Source organism: Baudoinia panamericana (genome assembly GCF_000338955.1).
Source record: "Baudoinia panamericana UAMH 10762 unplaced genomic scaffold BAUCOscaffold_17, whole genome shotgun sequence".
NCBI lineage: Eukaryota > Fungi > Ascomycota > Dothideomycetes > Mycosphaerellales > Teratosphaeriaceae > Baudoinia > Baudoinia panamericana.
Window position 1 is genome coordinate 121,542 of NW_006911273.1, and position 14,364 is coordinate 135,905.

The following is a 14,364-nucleotide window of genomic DNA, read 5'->3' on the forward strand; positions in this document are numbered from 1 at the left end:
AGGCTCTGGTTGCTCAAGATGTGGAGCGGGTCAGATCGGTGCTCTCGGCGGACGAAGCAGTGGTCCGTCGTGAGTCGCGGCGCGAGATGGTATTCCGGAAGAGGACCGGGGCCGCTGTGGGTTGCCAGTCGGAAGACCGCCTTTCGCTGGGCCCATCCATCCACAAGCAAGGCCCTCTCTCTCGGCGTCCCCGTGCCCGTACGCTCGTTGTAGTGGACATTGATGTCACCCAGGATAACGTCCGCCATACCCACCCCCTCTAGCGTCTCCCTTAGACCGTTGTCCGGCATGCTTGGTGGAAGATAGATGCCGGCTATCGTCGAGGGTCCCAGGGTAACCATCAGTGTCACCGCCGTGACTACAGGTTTGCCGGCGAGTCGAACCCGAACCGCTTCGGATGCCAGCAAGCAAAGCCCGCCGTTGTATCGTGCACCGGTTTTCGTCGGCGGTCTGGGTGTGAAGGCAATCGTAGCCGGTGCGGCCGTGTACCTCTCGAAGCCCATATACCACGTCTCCGCGACAAAGATCAAGTCTAGCTTACCGGGTGCAATCAGGGCCAGTAAACGCTCCCACGTCTCGTGGTCCAGTCCCCGTACGTTTACGTATGCGATCCGCAAAGCGCCACTGCCCAATGTTACGTCGCTCCGGCCCCCTCGATTGTGTGTCTCCTCGTGACTACGCGTCTCCGCCCTCCGCAAGCGACGAAGCTTCCTCGACCTCCCCCGCCTCATTATAGCCACAGTTGCTGCTCGACCTCTAGAACTGCTAACGCAGAACCCACCGGAGATTGATTCGTTCATAGCGCGGGCGGAGGAGATGGAGCTTGATCCGGCCGTTGAACGGGTCATGGTTGAAAACAGGTCGGGCTTCTACGAAGCCAATCGACACACGCTGACGGCGCTGCAGCATATTGTGCGGGTTAGCAGCGTAGGGTTGTCCGGTCTGCGGCATGTCACAGCGCGTAGGTCAGAGGCGAGTCTTCCAAAAGTGTATCTTCGGGCCAATCTTGCGTAGGGGTGGCGGGTACCACAGGAGGTGAGGGTCGGCGAGTGGTGGGCGCAGGGTCGGTACGGAGGAGAATCGCGTGGATTTCTTTGACGGACTTAGCAAGCGTTTCGATCTGCCTCGACACCGCCTGGATCTGGGCTTGGGTTTCGATCTGTCCCGACAGTGCCCGTAGTCGAGCCTCTTCGGCCGATAGCGAGTCGTACCGGGTTCGTTTCGGTGGCGGGGTTAGATCCTTCGCGAGACGGTCACAGTCGCTAACGTCTGGTTCGGACCCGGCAGTATTACGCGTGGGTTTCGATGATACCCTAGGCACGGTCTTGACGCCCGACTCCGCCGTCGTCGATGCAACCTCGATGTCTGGACGGCGACAGAGCCTCCTCGCAATCCTCGACGTATCTCGACCCTTTGCCGTCAGCTCGGTCAGGATATCGTTCCGAAGACGGTCGACCTTCTCCTCGCCGAGCAGCCCGATTGCTTTCTTGACGTACGCGTTGCAGGAATTGATCGGGCAACCCACACCAGTGTCTCTACGTCGCTTAGCCGAGTTGCGACACCGGAACTGACGGCGCTTCAATCCAGCCTCAGATCCGTTTCCACCTTCGTCCTTACAGTACGCACGAGACGGCGGGTCTGGTTGGGGACAATTCGGACAGGTCAGGCGATTCCCGTATGTTGTGTGCAACGCTTCGGCCAGACTCCGTATCCCGCCTAGGTCGAGGTATCTCTGTGGACTCTCAAGAGTCGCCATAGCGTATAGGTATACCAGGGTATCCGTCACCGAAACTCGGTTGCTGAAGCAGACGCATTAAGAAAGGTTCGGGTCCGGGATCCCTACGAAAGGCCAGGCCTGATATAGGTCCGAGCAGGCTGTAAAGAGAAGCACAATCAAAGCCTTAGGACGGACCGTCTGGGTCGCTGCGCCCCTTATCAAACTACGACTACCAGGGGTTCCGTAGAACCCTACCGCGGCACACACAAAGGGCGTTTGATAGTGCAGCGTAAACACGACATGCCAATTCCCCGCCGGTCAGTTTTCTAAGCGGGCCTGATTTACCGGTCGGTCAGTTTTCGAACAGGCACCGATTCGCCGGCCGGTAAACCGCCCCTATCAACAGTGTTTGATAGTGTAGCATAAACACAACATGCCAAGTTCCCCCAGTAGGTTTTCCAAGAGGGGCTGATTTACCGGCCGGTAAATCAGTCTCTTTCGTTTGGCCGTGGCGTGACTAGTCTTCCGCAATGTATATACAACAACAGGCCACTGTGTATAGGTTGGACGAGTAAGGTTGGCAGAGTAGGTGAGGTGTTGCGTTAGAAGCATATAATCAGTTACGAGGGGGTAGCTATGGACTGGACAGATGGATACTACTGCTGAAGCCGCCGTCAAAGTCCAAAAGGCCCACCCAGCTAGGACTCCGCTCCTCTCTCGAGCCCTCGCTTGCTTGCGGCGTCAATGGGACAGCAGTGTCGGGGTGGAACCATGCCGCCCCCAGCGCGGCAAGTGTGGTGGGGTTGCTATCCCAGTTCTCGAGGAGCAGGGGCTCCGGCGGAGGTTGCCTACCAGCCAGTGCGTCCGTCAGGAGCGGGAGAATCGTTCCGCTAAGTTCGATCAACTCCGGGCGGAATTGCTTGATGGCCTCGAGCCAAACCGCAAGCTCATGCACCTTCAGAGTCTGCTCCACGAACGACTTCTTGATCGTGTCGGGGAACAGCGCGATGATGCCTCGATGGAGGCTCTCCGTGACCGTTAGCCAACGCGTCCAGTACTTGATCTCCCTCGTGAAGTCGTCCCAAAGCGCGCCCTTGCGCTTCGAGGTGCCATAGAGCCAGGCGAACATCTCCTCTTTCGCGACGACCCGTTGCGGTCGCGTGGCGCCCATTCTCGCCTTGCCCTGCAGGAAGGCATACCGAGCTCCGAGGTCGGCCTTCTGCATTCGTTCTTGCGGTGCGTCGAGGATACGTCCCACTCGGGTACGTTGCGCGCGATCGTACAGCGCGACGAACTCTCGGTCCCAATCGGCCTCCGCCGACAGCCAGTGTCGTCGCTTCGTCGCCGCGAAGTCCTCGTCGTCCGTCACGCTAGGTCCAGCCCGCCAAGGCAGTAGCAACGTCCGATCTTGTCGCCACGTCCGCAGAAGGTCCCTCCATCCCAGGGCCACCTGGTAGTTGCCGATCTCCCACAAGTAGGCTACCATTGTGTGCCGCACCCTTCCCGCCATAGCCGGCGCTCTCACCTCCGACCACCGGTACACTTGCGCCTCCACACTTAGGGTAGCTCCGACCTCCGCCTCTGTCAAAGAGGGCCGCTGGTGCAGCTGTTCTCCTCCCTCGCTCCTGTCCACCGGGTCTCTTTCGCCTTGCCGTAGGGTTGCTGGGTTGGCCGGTCGGTCCTCACGCCCGCCTTGGCACGTCGGACTCTGGTCCCTCTTACGCTTCGGGCCTAAGAGCACCGCCGGCAATGTCGCTAGCACTGTCGCTTCCCGTCCTGGAGCGGGCTCGCTCGTTTGCCGTAGGGCATCCAGGTCGATGACCCTCCAGGTATCCGTACGTCTGCGCTGCTCGAGAAGTGCGACGACACCGCGATCCGAGCTGCCGCTAGAGCTCGGGCGAGACTGTTGACTCGAGTGCTCGTCGCTCACATCGATGTTTGTGAGTTTAACCAGTCGGCCAGGGCGAGGTTGTCTATCGGGGTTACGTCTAGAGTCCATCGCGGGTAAGAGGGTAAGGTGCCGGTTTAGCTTAGGTCACGCAGCCGCGAACGAAATCTTGGGTCGAGTTGGACCCGGTTCCGTCGGGCCATGGCATGCCAGAAGGTAGGGTGTTAGCGTAGGCTTTTGTGGCCCAAGCTCAGGGCGTAAAAAGCCTTGAGCTTGGGCCACAAAAAGCCTGCCGATCTAGGGGCTCCCAGTGTAGGGTATGCATAGTCGGATTAGGGAGAGGGTGGTAGAGTCGGGTGAGCCGGGCGGTCGAGTAGGTCACGAGGGCTGTCATGGTTCGTGTTGCCGCCGCGATGCAGAGTACCGGATGTCGTGGTTTGGTAGCGGTCGTGTTGAAAGAGACGCTCCTTGGAGTCAAACTAGACGATTCTGGCAAGGTGATCCGTCGAGGTTACGTCTCGAGTGTACCGTCGGGTGTAGGTGTCATCGCCGCGATGTAGAGTATCCGTAGTCAAGGGGTTAGCAGCCAGTCCCGTCGGTTGTTGTAGGTGCGAAGTCCTTACTTGCGAAGCATACAGAAAAGGTGGATCTTGCCAAGCTTCACTCCGATCAGGGTTCAGCTGAAGACCATAGCATGTACAACCGTTATCCTATAGTAATACAGACGCGCAACGTGCTGCTTCGTTTTGACCTCGCTGTCGCTTGTAATTAAGGCTAAAGTTGATATGAAGATCTCTATATCGCTTGTTTTCGAGGTGTTGCTAGTTACCGGTAGCCGTAGCTGCAATGCCTACTACGCGGTACCCGCTATATATTACTGCGTAAGCTTATTACCTTCTCTATAACAATACGAAGTCCTGTCGTGCTATTAAAGTAGCTCCTCCTCCTCCACCGGCGGCGACGACGGCGCTAATAGCTATTTCTGCTTAGGGTTCTGTTTCTGCTTCTGCTTCTGCTTCTGCTGCTTGAAGTCGAAGAACCCGTAACGTGTCCACGCCCTACACTCCGGACATGTGTAACCCTTATCGCTAGACAACGTTAGTACTACTTGCGCCTCTATAGTATCCTTGCACTTAACGCACAAGAAGTGGAAGCATAGTGTGAGATAGCCTATGGGCTTCTCTTCCTCGCCGTCTTCTGCTTCTGCTTTCTGCTTCTGCTTCTGCTTTTGTTTCTGCTTCTGTATCTATTTTCTGCTTCTGCTTCTGCCTCTGCTTCTGCTTCTGCTTCTGCTTCTGCTTCTGCTTCTGCTTCTGCCTCTGCTTCTGCTTCTGCTTCTGCTTTTGCTTCTTTCGTGCTTTCTGCTTCTGCTTTTGCTTCTTTTGTGCTTCTGCTTCTGCTTCTGCTTTTGCTTCTTTCGTGCTTTCTGCTTCTGCTTCTGCTTCTGCTTCTGCCTCTGCTTCTGCTTCTGCTTCTGCTTCTGCTTTTGCTTCGTTCGTGCTTTCTGCTACTGCTTTTGTTTCTGCTTTTGTTTCTGCTTCTGTTTCTGCTTCTGCTTCTGCTTCTGCTTCTACTATTGCTTCTGTTTCTGTTTCTGCTTCTGCCACTGCTTTTGTTTCTGCTTTCATTCCTTCTAGCCTTCGAAGGGGCTAGGCGCACTGCGCTTGCGTCTACTAACACGCTGAGACATCGCTAACACCTTAGAAAGTGCTATATTACGGCTGCTTATACAAAAATGGCTTCATCGTCCGAACTAGGATATCGACAACGAGCTGAGATCACGACGACATATTGCGTGTCTGTATTACTATAGGCGAACCCGCGACGCGGAGACAGCCGCGGTGCGACCAGGTTTTTGATAACGATTGTAGCGCCTGTAGGAATGCGCCAGCGAGACGTTATAGACCGAGTATGCGGGAAGGAGCTCACACACCTAGATCCAACAACAACGATCAGGTTTTACGAACAGGCAGCTCAGACGAAGCAGTACGGCCAACCGTCCGGTCCAGTACCGCGACAGCAGTTAGTCAGCTATCCACAATGCGATTATGAACTGCACACTAGGAAACAAAGGACGACGTCCCTGCCAAAGGAGACAATGCCACTTCAACCAGCAACAATGACAGCCACTTCAATGGTATTCACGGTAAGACTTCGGGATCAAAGACACTCACAATAGATAGTAGCCAGCCCATTCACTAGCAAGCCATCGCATTCACTAGCAAGCCATCGCATTCACTAGCAAGCTATTGTGTCAGAGCACCTTTGAGTTACCTACGTAAACAATGTGTTATTGTTCGCCCTTAAAAGGCCCTCCAGTTCCACTCCGATCTCTTGCTCGCAATCCATTCCTGCTCACCGCTTAGGCCTGCATCAGACACAGATCGACCGGCCGCCCTCACCTTTGTCTCAATCGCTTACCCTCTCCGGCTACCCGCGCTCTTTGAGACTCTGCACGCGCCACCCCTACGCACTCAGCACTCTAGCAACACCATGGCCTCTCGCACCGTCCCAGTGGCCCGGCCAGAAGACCTCACCACGACCCGCACGGAGAAGCTCGTCCGCCACCCCCACTTCCTCGAGCCGACCGACGAGATGATCAGCGAAGGGCAAAATGAGCCGCACGCCGCGACACTCAAGAAGTGGGACACCTACAACGCCTTGGGCGAATACATTCGCGATCACGGCAAGGGCGTGAACTACAACGTCGAGCTCGGGGATGGAGGATTCATGGAGGTTGGCACGCTCAGAGGAACTTCGCGCACGGTGTACTCTTTCTTCGAGGTCCATGAGAACGGCCGTCCCACCACGCTCGGCGACGTGTCGACGTGGGCCAACGGGAGTCTCCAGGTCACCCTCGTCGCCGGGCCGTTCGACCACGAAGACTACTTCCACGCCGAGGTCCCCAGCGAAGCCGAAATGACCGATCAGCATGGCACAGTCGGTTTCATCGCCTGCGGCAAGGTCCTCGATTGGAACGCTGTGGAGTTCGACGCCGCATACGCCATGCCGACCCTTACCCAGTCGTACGCCAAGATCGTCAAGGCCTTGACGAAGAAGTTGGAGCTGTAACCGGGCCCGGGGTCCTTGTACGCCGCAGGCAGAGGAACTCGGTCGATGGGGAGTCGCGTTACAGAATGCGCGATGGCTGCTCGTGACCGCTTAGGACGGATTCTGGCGGTCACCCATGCGGGATATGGGCAGAGGACATTCGTTCACTGAGACCCGGCGTAGTAAGCTGCTGGGCGCAATGTAGTGCATAGATCAATGTATTCTGCACATGGTTTTGTCTTCCAAACTTCCAACGCAACCATAACGACACGATTAAGTGAGGGCAAATTTACCGACCGGTAAAGAAAGTAGGCAAATTTACCGGCCGGTAGATCGTACACGTATAGTAATGGGGTACTCAGAGTTCAGCTGGCAGGCCTGTTTACAGCGCGGTTGAGCGCGGCTTCGGGGCTTCGGGCCAGTCCGCCGCAGGTACCCGTGTCTCCGCCCGGGGACTTCATGTCCATCGTGCTGCTGTGCCTCACGCATACACCACGCCGCACAAAACCACCATCACGAATATAGGCCAGGAAGAGAGTCTTACTTGCTCAGTTTACCGGTCGGTAGATTTGTCTTTCATGTGCGCGTGTTGAGTTCATGACTCGGGCTTGTTGAGTTCATGACTCGGATCCGTCGTTTCACTGCTGCGTTTGCTTGTGAACGCTCGGTCGGGCCAGCGCCATACAAATGCTGCCTACACCATCCCGATTGTCGATTCACTCCCTCTTCTCAAGTGAATTGGCCTGTGTCATCGCCGTATCAGCGCTAGCGCGAAACTTTATTTCAGAGAATATATATCCTCCAAACTTCCTTCCGACTTCCTCTCACAAACATCCCCTTCCACATCTCTCTCTCTTCACTCACACAATTCTTACCGGCCGGTAAATCCATCAGAAATCTTGGGTATCTCACTGCAAACTGGCAGCATTCTTGACCCACAGCCAATACGAGCGACACGGTCATTCCGAGCGTTTTGGAGCAGAGTTTACCGCCCGGTAAATTCGACAGTAGCAAGTCCAGTGGCACGAAGCCGTTTTGGTCAGCAGGCGTAACACGCCACTTGCATCGTGGGTCTCTCAATTGGATAGGCAAGGCCACTGTCCCCTCCGCCGCATCGGCTCAGGTAGCAACTACCCGAGTTTGTCCCGCGGCCGGCGTTGCCCTTCTCGCGCTCAACCACCGAGTCGGGCTTCGTCGTTGCCATTAGCACCAACCTCTTCCGCGTGTACTAACCCGCCACTAATCGACCATGGCCACTCGCCCGAAGCAGCCGGTCAAGCCCAAGCTCGACAAAGCAGAGCGTCGAATTAGGCGAGCCGGCGATGCGCTAAGGACGACCAAAGGGAAGGACTCAGCGCAGGACGAGGAGGAGAGCACGGCAACCGCCCAAGAAATCATCGAAGGCCGCTCCCTGAATCCGCAGAACAACTGGGGCATCTACGTCGTCCGGCCTGTCAACGGCACCACGGAGTCGCTAGGCGAGGTTGCCGGTTACATGGGCGCCAATACCGTCGATGACTTCTGGGATTTGTGTCACTACATCAAGCCCGTCTTGTTGTCCCTCCAGGCCCAACTCGAGGTAAGTCCCCACACTCGATACGAGTTTACCGGCCGGTAAAGTCGTCTCCGGCCACACACGCATGTAAAAGTACCTTCGGATTTACCGGCCGGTAAATTCGATCCCATTTGTATGCCTTCGATTTTACCGGCCGGTAAACTCGACTGCATTTCTATCCCTCTCTCCGCTTCTTGTGTCTAATGCTAACCATTCGCAGAGTAATTTTGGCTACAGCGACAAGAAGGTCTTGACCCTGCCCGACATCCTCGCACTCGGCGATGGGTTTTTCATCCCGGCTGACCTGCCATTCGACGAGGAGCTCTCGGGCTGGCAAGGCATCCTTACGTGCGAGGATCTGAGTGATCCACAGAGGTATCCCACCGGCACCGGGTCCGGGTCTTATCGCGCTGCTGTTATCTGGCTCCGCCACGCGTTCGTCGGCATCCAGCTCGCTCAGAGAAAGGAGGCGAGGTACTTTCCGGGTGCAGTCGACCCAAGTCGGGCGAGGTCCGTGTGTGGCTTGAACACGGAGGATATCAGTCGGTTCTTCTGCCTCAGCAGTTACGTGCGGTATCGGGCCCGCCAGGAGCGAAAGAGCGCCGGGGCCACGCCCTTCCTCGCTAACGTCGCACCAAACCAGCGCAAGAACTGGTCCACGAACAAGCCCGTCATCCCGCCACTCTTCAAGACGTCGGCCGGCCCTTCCCAGCCCAAGAGTCCCGAGCTCAAGGCGCAGAAGTTCTCACTCGGCATCCAGGCCATGGCCCGGGACATTGCGGATCTCCCCTCCTTAGGATCCCGCAGTGACGACGCGCTCACTCCGGCCGACATCGGTCGCATCGAGGACGTCGTCGCGCAATTCGGCAACAGGGTGGCCGGGCGGAGGTCGGCGAAGAAGAAGAAGAACAAGGTGTACATCCCGCAACTCCCGGCCATCGACAACAAGCTGCGCGATCGAGTCATGCGGGACCTCTATGCGCCGCTCGAAGTCCTGTACGACCGCACGGAAGACGAAGCCCGCCAGACGGCCCTCACACCGGAGGATCTGCAAAAGGCCACCCTCTACGCCACCATGCTCGCCGACGCTACCGCAGAGGCGGTTGATGGTCCGTCGGCCGACCCCGAGCGCGATTTGGAGGCGCACGAAGCGGGATTGCGAGGCGGTAGAGACCGCCTGCAGGCACTTACGGCCGTTTTTGGTCTGGATGTCGACCAATTGCAGCAGCTGAGCTACACCGAGGCCGTCGAGCACGTCAAGAGCACCGCGGTGGCGCAGCACTTCCAGAAGTTCCAGGACTCCATCAATTCAGTCTCCGCCACCCCGCCAGCATTTGACGACGTCGTCGCATGGCTCCGTCTCAAGGTCGAAGACGGGTCAGACGGTACCCCTCTCGTCGACCATCACGGGATCAAGCTGCTTCCCCATCAGGTTGTTGGAATCGGCTTTATCCACGGCATGCTGCGCAGCCATCTCCGGAGCGCCCTGCTCGCAGACGAAACGGGCTTGGGCAAGACCATACAGGCTCTCAGCGCCGACGACCACATCAACGCAACCATTCGCCGAGATCTGGAGGATGCGGACAGTAAGTTTTCCTTTCCCCCGTCGGTTTACCGGCCGGTAAATTTGCTTACAACTCGACGTCAAACTTACCGGCCGGTAAATTCGAGTTATTCCATACGGATGTTGTTGCTGACTTGTGCCCAATCTTTAGTGCTAGCGGAGGAGGGCACTTTCCGCGACTATATGCCCGAGCGACCAGTCAGGCGCCCCCACAAGCCGCTTCCCTCTGCCAAAGCACGCGGCAAACGCCCTGTTGCAGAAGAGTCCGAAAGCGAGGACGGCGACGACCTGGATTCGGACCCAGAGGCCAGTGGCACTGACGAGGACGCGGCCGAGGAAGGCGACTTTGTCGACCTCGATGAGTCCGAGGGCGAGGACAACAGTCAGAGCTTTATTCGAGAGGCCTACTATTCAGAAGAGACGCGAACGGGCATGGATGCGGCCATCACGCGGAACCAGAAGCTCATTGCAGGTATGTTACGCCCCTTGAATTTACCGGCCGGTAAAGTCGATTGCTTTTCACCGCTAACTATCTCTAGAATGCGAGAAGATGAAGCTGGAGTATTTCCGTCCTTCGGTCGTGTACGCCCCGTCTGGCTCCACAGACGTCTGGATTGAAGAGATCAGCGATCTGTTCAAGCACCGCCATCTGCGAACTTACCTTGCCGCCGGGAGCACGACCAAGAAAGCCGTGACCGCCACCAGCTTCAACGGAACGGCACAGGACCTCGAGCGCTACATCAGGGCGCTGCCCGTCGACGACCCAGAGACCGGGAACGTCATTGTCGTCACTTCTTACACCACCGCCGCTTTCCGCCTGCTGCGCCACTTCGTCGAGCTGTCGAACGGAAAGCGCTACCCCCTGTCCAAGCTCACCCGGGTTGAGTGCGTGGCGCTTGGCTATGCGCCTGCCGACTTCGAGGACCTCCTGCTGCAGGGTCGACAGTACCGTGACGAGTCTGCGGGTCGACGCCTCTACGAGCTCCGCATCGCTCCTGGCCTCTTCGGGACATCCATCTGGGACGAGGCGCACCGCATGAAGAACATGGACACCCAGCAGCTTTACACCCTTCTCATGTTGAAGCACAAGCGGGTGCTACTCCTCACGGCCTCGCCCTTCATGAGACGCCTAAAGGATCTCACCTCCATCCTGCAAGTCGTCTCGCATACCAGCGTGGTTGAGACGCTCGCCACGGGCGGCGAGGGGTTCAGCCTCACCGTGGCCGAGTACGACGAGATCCGGCAACTCCTGCAGAACAGCGGCGGCAGTTACCTCACCGCTGACGAGAAGACCCGCGCGAAGCTCGTCCGCGCGCTCGACGCCAGGGCATACACTCAGCTCATGAACCAGTTCGACGATAACCCCGCCGTCGTCCGCAGGGTCGTTCCCGCGCCCTTGGCCATCCTCGGTCTCCGCCGTGTCACTGGCCAGATCGTCATGGCGCGCGGAGCAGAGCACGTCATTGCCGGTAATCTTCCCCCCTTCTACTGCACGGTCGTGGAGCTGGAGCCGAACGACATCGAAGAGCGCCTGTATCGCCGCGCCCACCGCAAGAAGATTCGTGAAGAGGACAGCTTCCAAGTCGAGGCGGGGCCGCATCCATCGGGCGTCAATGCCCCGGCGATCATCCAGCCGGAAATCCTGGCCGACGAGACGGAGGCTCGCGACAACGTCGACAAGCGCCGCCGCCTGCAGACCGCTTCGAACAACGCCGGCATGGACAACATGTACGAGTACAAGATCCCCGCCGACGCAAAGGATGTCCAGAAATGGTACGTACTTGACGAGTTCACCGGCCGGTAGACTTTCGAAACACCTCCATGATAGATTTACCGGCCGGTAAACCCTCGAGACTGCTCGCAAACTAATCTACCGGCCGGTAAATTCGATGTCTCACGGTTTGTTTGCTAACATTCGCATAGGTATGACGAGCACGCCGGCGACAATGCCGCATTCGCCTTCTACTACAACGCCACCAACGAAGGCTGGGCCGCCCTCCCCTCCGATCGCGTGGCCCAGGCCGCCTACATCACCACCACGTCGTCGAAGGCCCAGTACGTCGTGCGCGAGGCCCACCGTCTCCAGCAAGAGGGTGACAAGCTGATCGTCTACTGCGACTGGCCCACGAGCGTCTGGCTGGTCAAAGTCCTCTTCGACGTCCTGAATTTAAAGGCCGCGCGGATCAGCTCCGGCCAGAGTGCCAAGGAACGTGCCGCGACCATCAAGAAGTTCAACAATCCGGACGACAAGGACCTGATGGCGCTCATCTGCTCCTCCCGCTCGGCCGCCGAGTCGTACAACTTCCAAAAGGCCTGCCACAACATCATCATCATGGACGTTGTCAACTTCAACACCATCACGCAGATCATCGGGCGCTGCTATCGCATCGGGCAGAAGCACGAGCAGTTCATCAAGGTGCTCACGCTCAACCGGTCGTACGATCAACCGGTCCTCGCCCGATACGCCACCGCCATGATTGCGCAGCTGGCCGCCACCTCCGGCAGCGCTATGGGGACCATCAAGGACGAGGACGCCAGCAAAGCCCTGGAGGATGGCGAGTTCAAGACCAAGGTCGAGGGAATCGCGGCCCTCAGCAAGCGCAGCGTCCTGGAAGAGGCGCGCGAGGCGCTGTACAACGACGTGGTGCACGCCAAGTTCCGCCGCAACTTCGGCGTCCGCTCCGACCGCGACAACGAGTACTGGCTCAGCGAAACCAACCCAGATATGAAGCTGCTCATCCCAGAGGAGCTTAGGTTCTTCACGGACAAGGGCGGTCGCGCGCTCGCTCACATCCGCACCCTCCTCAAGAACCAGAAGCTCGCGGACGAGCCCACCACCCCGCTCTCCAAAGGCGTGAAGGACTCCATGCAATCGTTGCAGCGCACGCGTGACCGCCAGGAGAAGAAGGCGGAGAAAGACCGGGCGCGGGCGGAGAAGGCCGAGAGCAAGCGCAAGCGGCAGGAGGAAGCCGAGGCCAAGACAGAGGCCAAGAAGAAGAGGAAGCTCGAGGAGGCGCGCCAGCTGCTCGCGGAGAATGGCGAGTTTGCGACCCCGGCAGTGGCGTCGACACCAGGTAGGTCTCGGGGACGAATTTACCGGCCGGTAAAATCAAGCTGATGTACAGTTTCAGGTCTCAACCCGCCCAAGCGGCCCGCAGGAGAGACAGCGACTCCTTCGGTGTCCGGCCCCGTCAAGAGCGAAGAAGCGCCCGCCGCGTACACGACTCGCGAGAAGGCGGAAGACGTCGACATGCCGGACACGACGCACGAGGGGGCGGAAGACGTCGACATGCCGGACACGACGCGCGAGACGGCGGAAGACGTCAACATGCCGGACACGGTCCATGAGACGGCAAAGGAGGCGGTAGAGGACCTCGGGATGGCGAACGCCGGTACAGTAACTGGGACAGGTAAGATCAGAAGAATGATTTACCGGCCGGTAAATCAGAGCTAACCAGTGGTTTAGCGCCGACCCCCCGTCAGGACTCCCCGATTGCGCCCAAGGCCGCGACCCCCCTAGCATCCAGCGACCCGTCGGAGCTAGAGGAAGGAGAAGAGTGTGCGTAGTAACCCTTTTTACCGGCCGGTAAACTCGACTAACGTTTTATTCTGCCTTTTAGCATCCCCAGCGCCTCAGGGTGCGACCAACACGGATCCGACGGACACGTACCGTCAGCGCATCAAGCGCGCTCTCCTCCACGACTTCACCGTTGACGGGCTCCGGAAGATTGCGAAGAACATGGGGCACAAGTTTGCCAAGCGTGACGGCACGAAGGTCAAGATCGCCCGCAGCTTAGGGGACGCGTTGGACCGCGAGATGGGGGAAATGGACATGGCCGCGGTCACGGACAAAGTGCTGCCGCCGACCCTTCAGGCCGCAATCGAGGCTGCCGGGTTGGTATGGGAATCAAGCGAGAGCGCGGCGAACGCCGCGCACGACTAGGGGGGAGCAGTACAGCTCGGCCTGACACGGTCGCTTGGTGTTACTCGCGCGGGAGAGCTTGTAGTATAGGCACGTCCTTGCGAGCGCGGTAGACTCAGCAGCGGTATACAAGCTAGAGTCACCCGTTACAGCCCTCGGCGTCTAGTTCTATCACTGTCTTTTACGTAGGTGTCTGATGTCGTTTGGTCTACAAGTAAGTTTCCCGGCCGGTAAATTCGATTCGATTTTACTTCCCTGTTTCACGTTCGCGACTTCCGGTTTCGAGCCTAAGGACTTTACGGTAGTAATATAATAGTTCGGAGTAGCGGGTTAAGTTACGGGTCTAGGTAAGGGCAGAAGCTACCAGGTGCGAGTCGAGTTACGGGTAAGAGTGCGGGTGAGAGTACGGGTTAAGTTACAGGTGAGAATGCGGGTAAGGGTGCGGGTCGAGTTGCGGGTGAGAGTGCGGGTGAGGGTGCGGGTCGAGTTGCGGGTGAGAGTGCGGGTGAGAGTGCGGGTGAGGGTGCGGGTGAGGGTGCGGGTGAGAGTGCGGGTGAGAGTGCGGGTTAGGGTTAGGGTTAGGGTTAGGGTTAGGGTTAGGGTTAGGGTTAGGGTTAGGGTTAGGGTTAGGGTTAGGGTTAGGGTTAGGGTTAGGGTTAGGGTTAGG

At 58.1% G+C, this 14,364-nt stretch overlaps 6 protein-coding genes across 6 annotated transcripts; 3 read left to right on the plus strand and 3 right to left on the minus strand.

Moving 5' to 3' along the window:
* Positions 1-68: 68 nt before the first annotated feature.
* On the plus strand, positions 69-332 carry BAUCODRAFT_39887 (uncharacterized protein). The gene has a single exon (XM_007683791.1). The coding sequence runs from the start codon at positions 87-89 to the stop codon at positions 261-263; it is 177 nt and encodes a 58-aa protein (XP_007681981.1). The 5' UTR covers positions 69-86; the 3' UTR covers positions 264-332.
* A 73-nt stretch (positions 333-405) lies between these two features.
* BAUCODRAFT_144036 (uncharacterized protein) lies at positions 406-1,024 on the minus strand (the record flags this gene model as incomplete). The annotated part of the gene is made up of 1 exon (XM_007683840.1): positions 406-1,024. A coding segment is annotated over exon 1 (441 nt), but the record flags the coding sequence as incomplete, so codon positions are not given.
* A 937-nt stretch (positions 1,025-1,961) lies between these two features.
* Positions 1,962-3,875, minus strand: BAUCODRAFT_335839 (uncharacterized protein). Its single transcript, XM_007683841.1, has one exon. It carries the CDS (start codon positions 3,714-3,716, stop codon positions 2,352-2,354), a length of 1,365 nt encoding a protein of 454 aa, XP_007682031.1. The 5' UTR covers positions 3,717-3,875; the 3' UTR covers positions 1,962-2,351.
* A 706-nt stretch (positions 3,876-4,581) lies between these two features.
* On the minus strand, positions 4,582-5,233 carry BAUCODRAFT_152863 (uncharacterized protein; the record flags this gene model as incomplete). Its single annotated transcript, XM_007683842.1, has 2 exons — positions 4,582-4,686; positions 4,748-5,233. 2 exons carry the CDS (start codon positions 5,231-5,233, stop codon positions 4,582-4,584), a joined length of 591 nt encoding a protein of 196 aa, XP_007682032.1.
* Positions 5,234-5,792: 559 nt separating this feature from the next.
* BAUCODRAFT_39889 (uncharacterized protein) lies at positions 5,793-6,990 on the plus strand. Its single transcript, XM_007683792.1, has one exon. It carries the CDS (start codon positions 6,099-6,101, stop codon positions 6,675-6,677), a length of 579 nt encoding a protein of 192 aa, XP_007681982.1. The 5' UTR covers positions 5,793-6,098; the 3' UTR covers positions 6,678-6,990.
* A 4,928-nt stretch (positions 6,991-11,918) lies between these two features.
* On the plus strand, positions 11,919-13,428 carry BAUCODRAFT_335870 (uncharacterized protein). Its single transcript, XM_007683843.1, has 3 exons — positions 11,919-12,849; positions 12,907-13,185; positions 13,242-13,428. Exons 1-3 carry the CDS (start codon positions 12,033-12,035, stop codon positions 13,340-13,342), a joined length of 1,197 nt encoding a protein of 398 aa, XP_007682033.1. The 5' UTR covers positions 11,919-12,032; the 3' UTR covers positions 13,343-13,428.
* The last annotated feature ends 936 nt before the right edge of the window (positions 13,429-14,364 follow it).

Bases quoted from the DNA above. Each gene is read 5' to 3' on its own strand.
- BAUCODRAFT_335870 (XM_007683843.1), top strand. From the start codon at position 12,033: ATGGCGCTCATCTGCTCCTCCCGCTCGGCCGCCGAGTCGTACAACTTC. The intron at 12,850-12,906 runs GTAGGTCTCGGG...GTACAGTTTCAG, and splicing joins GGCAGTGGCGTCGACACCAG to GTCTCAACCCGCCCAAGCGG. The intron at 13,186-13,241 runs GTAAGATCAGAA...CCAGTGGTTTAG, and splicing joins CGGTACAGTAACTGGGACAG to CGCCGACCCCCCGTCAGGAC.
- BAUCODRAFT_39887 (XM_007683791.1), top strand. From the start codon at position 87: ATGGTATTCCGGAAGAGGACCGGGGCCGCTGTGGGTTGCCAGTCGGAA.
- BAUCODRAFT_39889 (XM_007683792.1), top strand. From the start codon at position 6,099: ATGGCCTCTCGCACCGTCCCAGTGGCCCGGCCAGAAGACCTCACCACG.
- BAUCODRAFT_335839 (XM_007683841.1), bottom strand. From the start codon at position 3,716: ATGGACTCTAGACGTAACCCCGATAGACAACCTCGCCCTGGCCGACTG.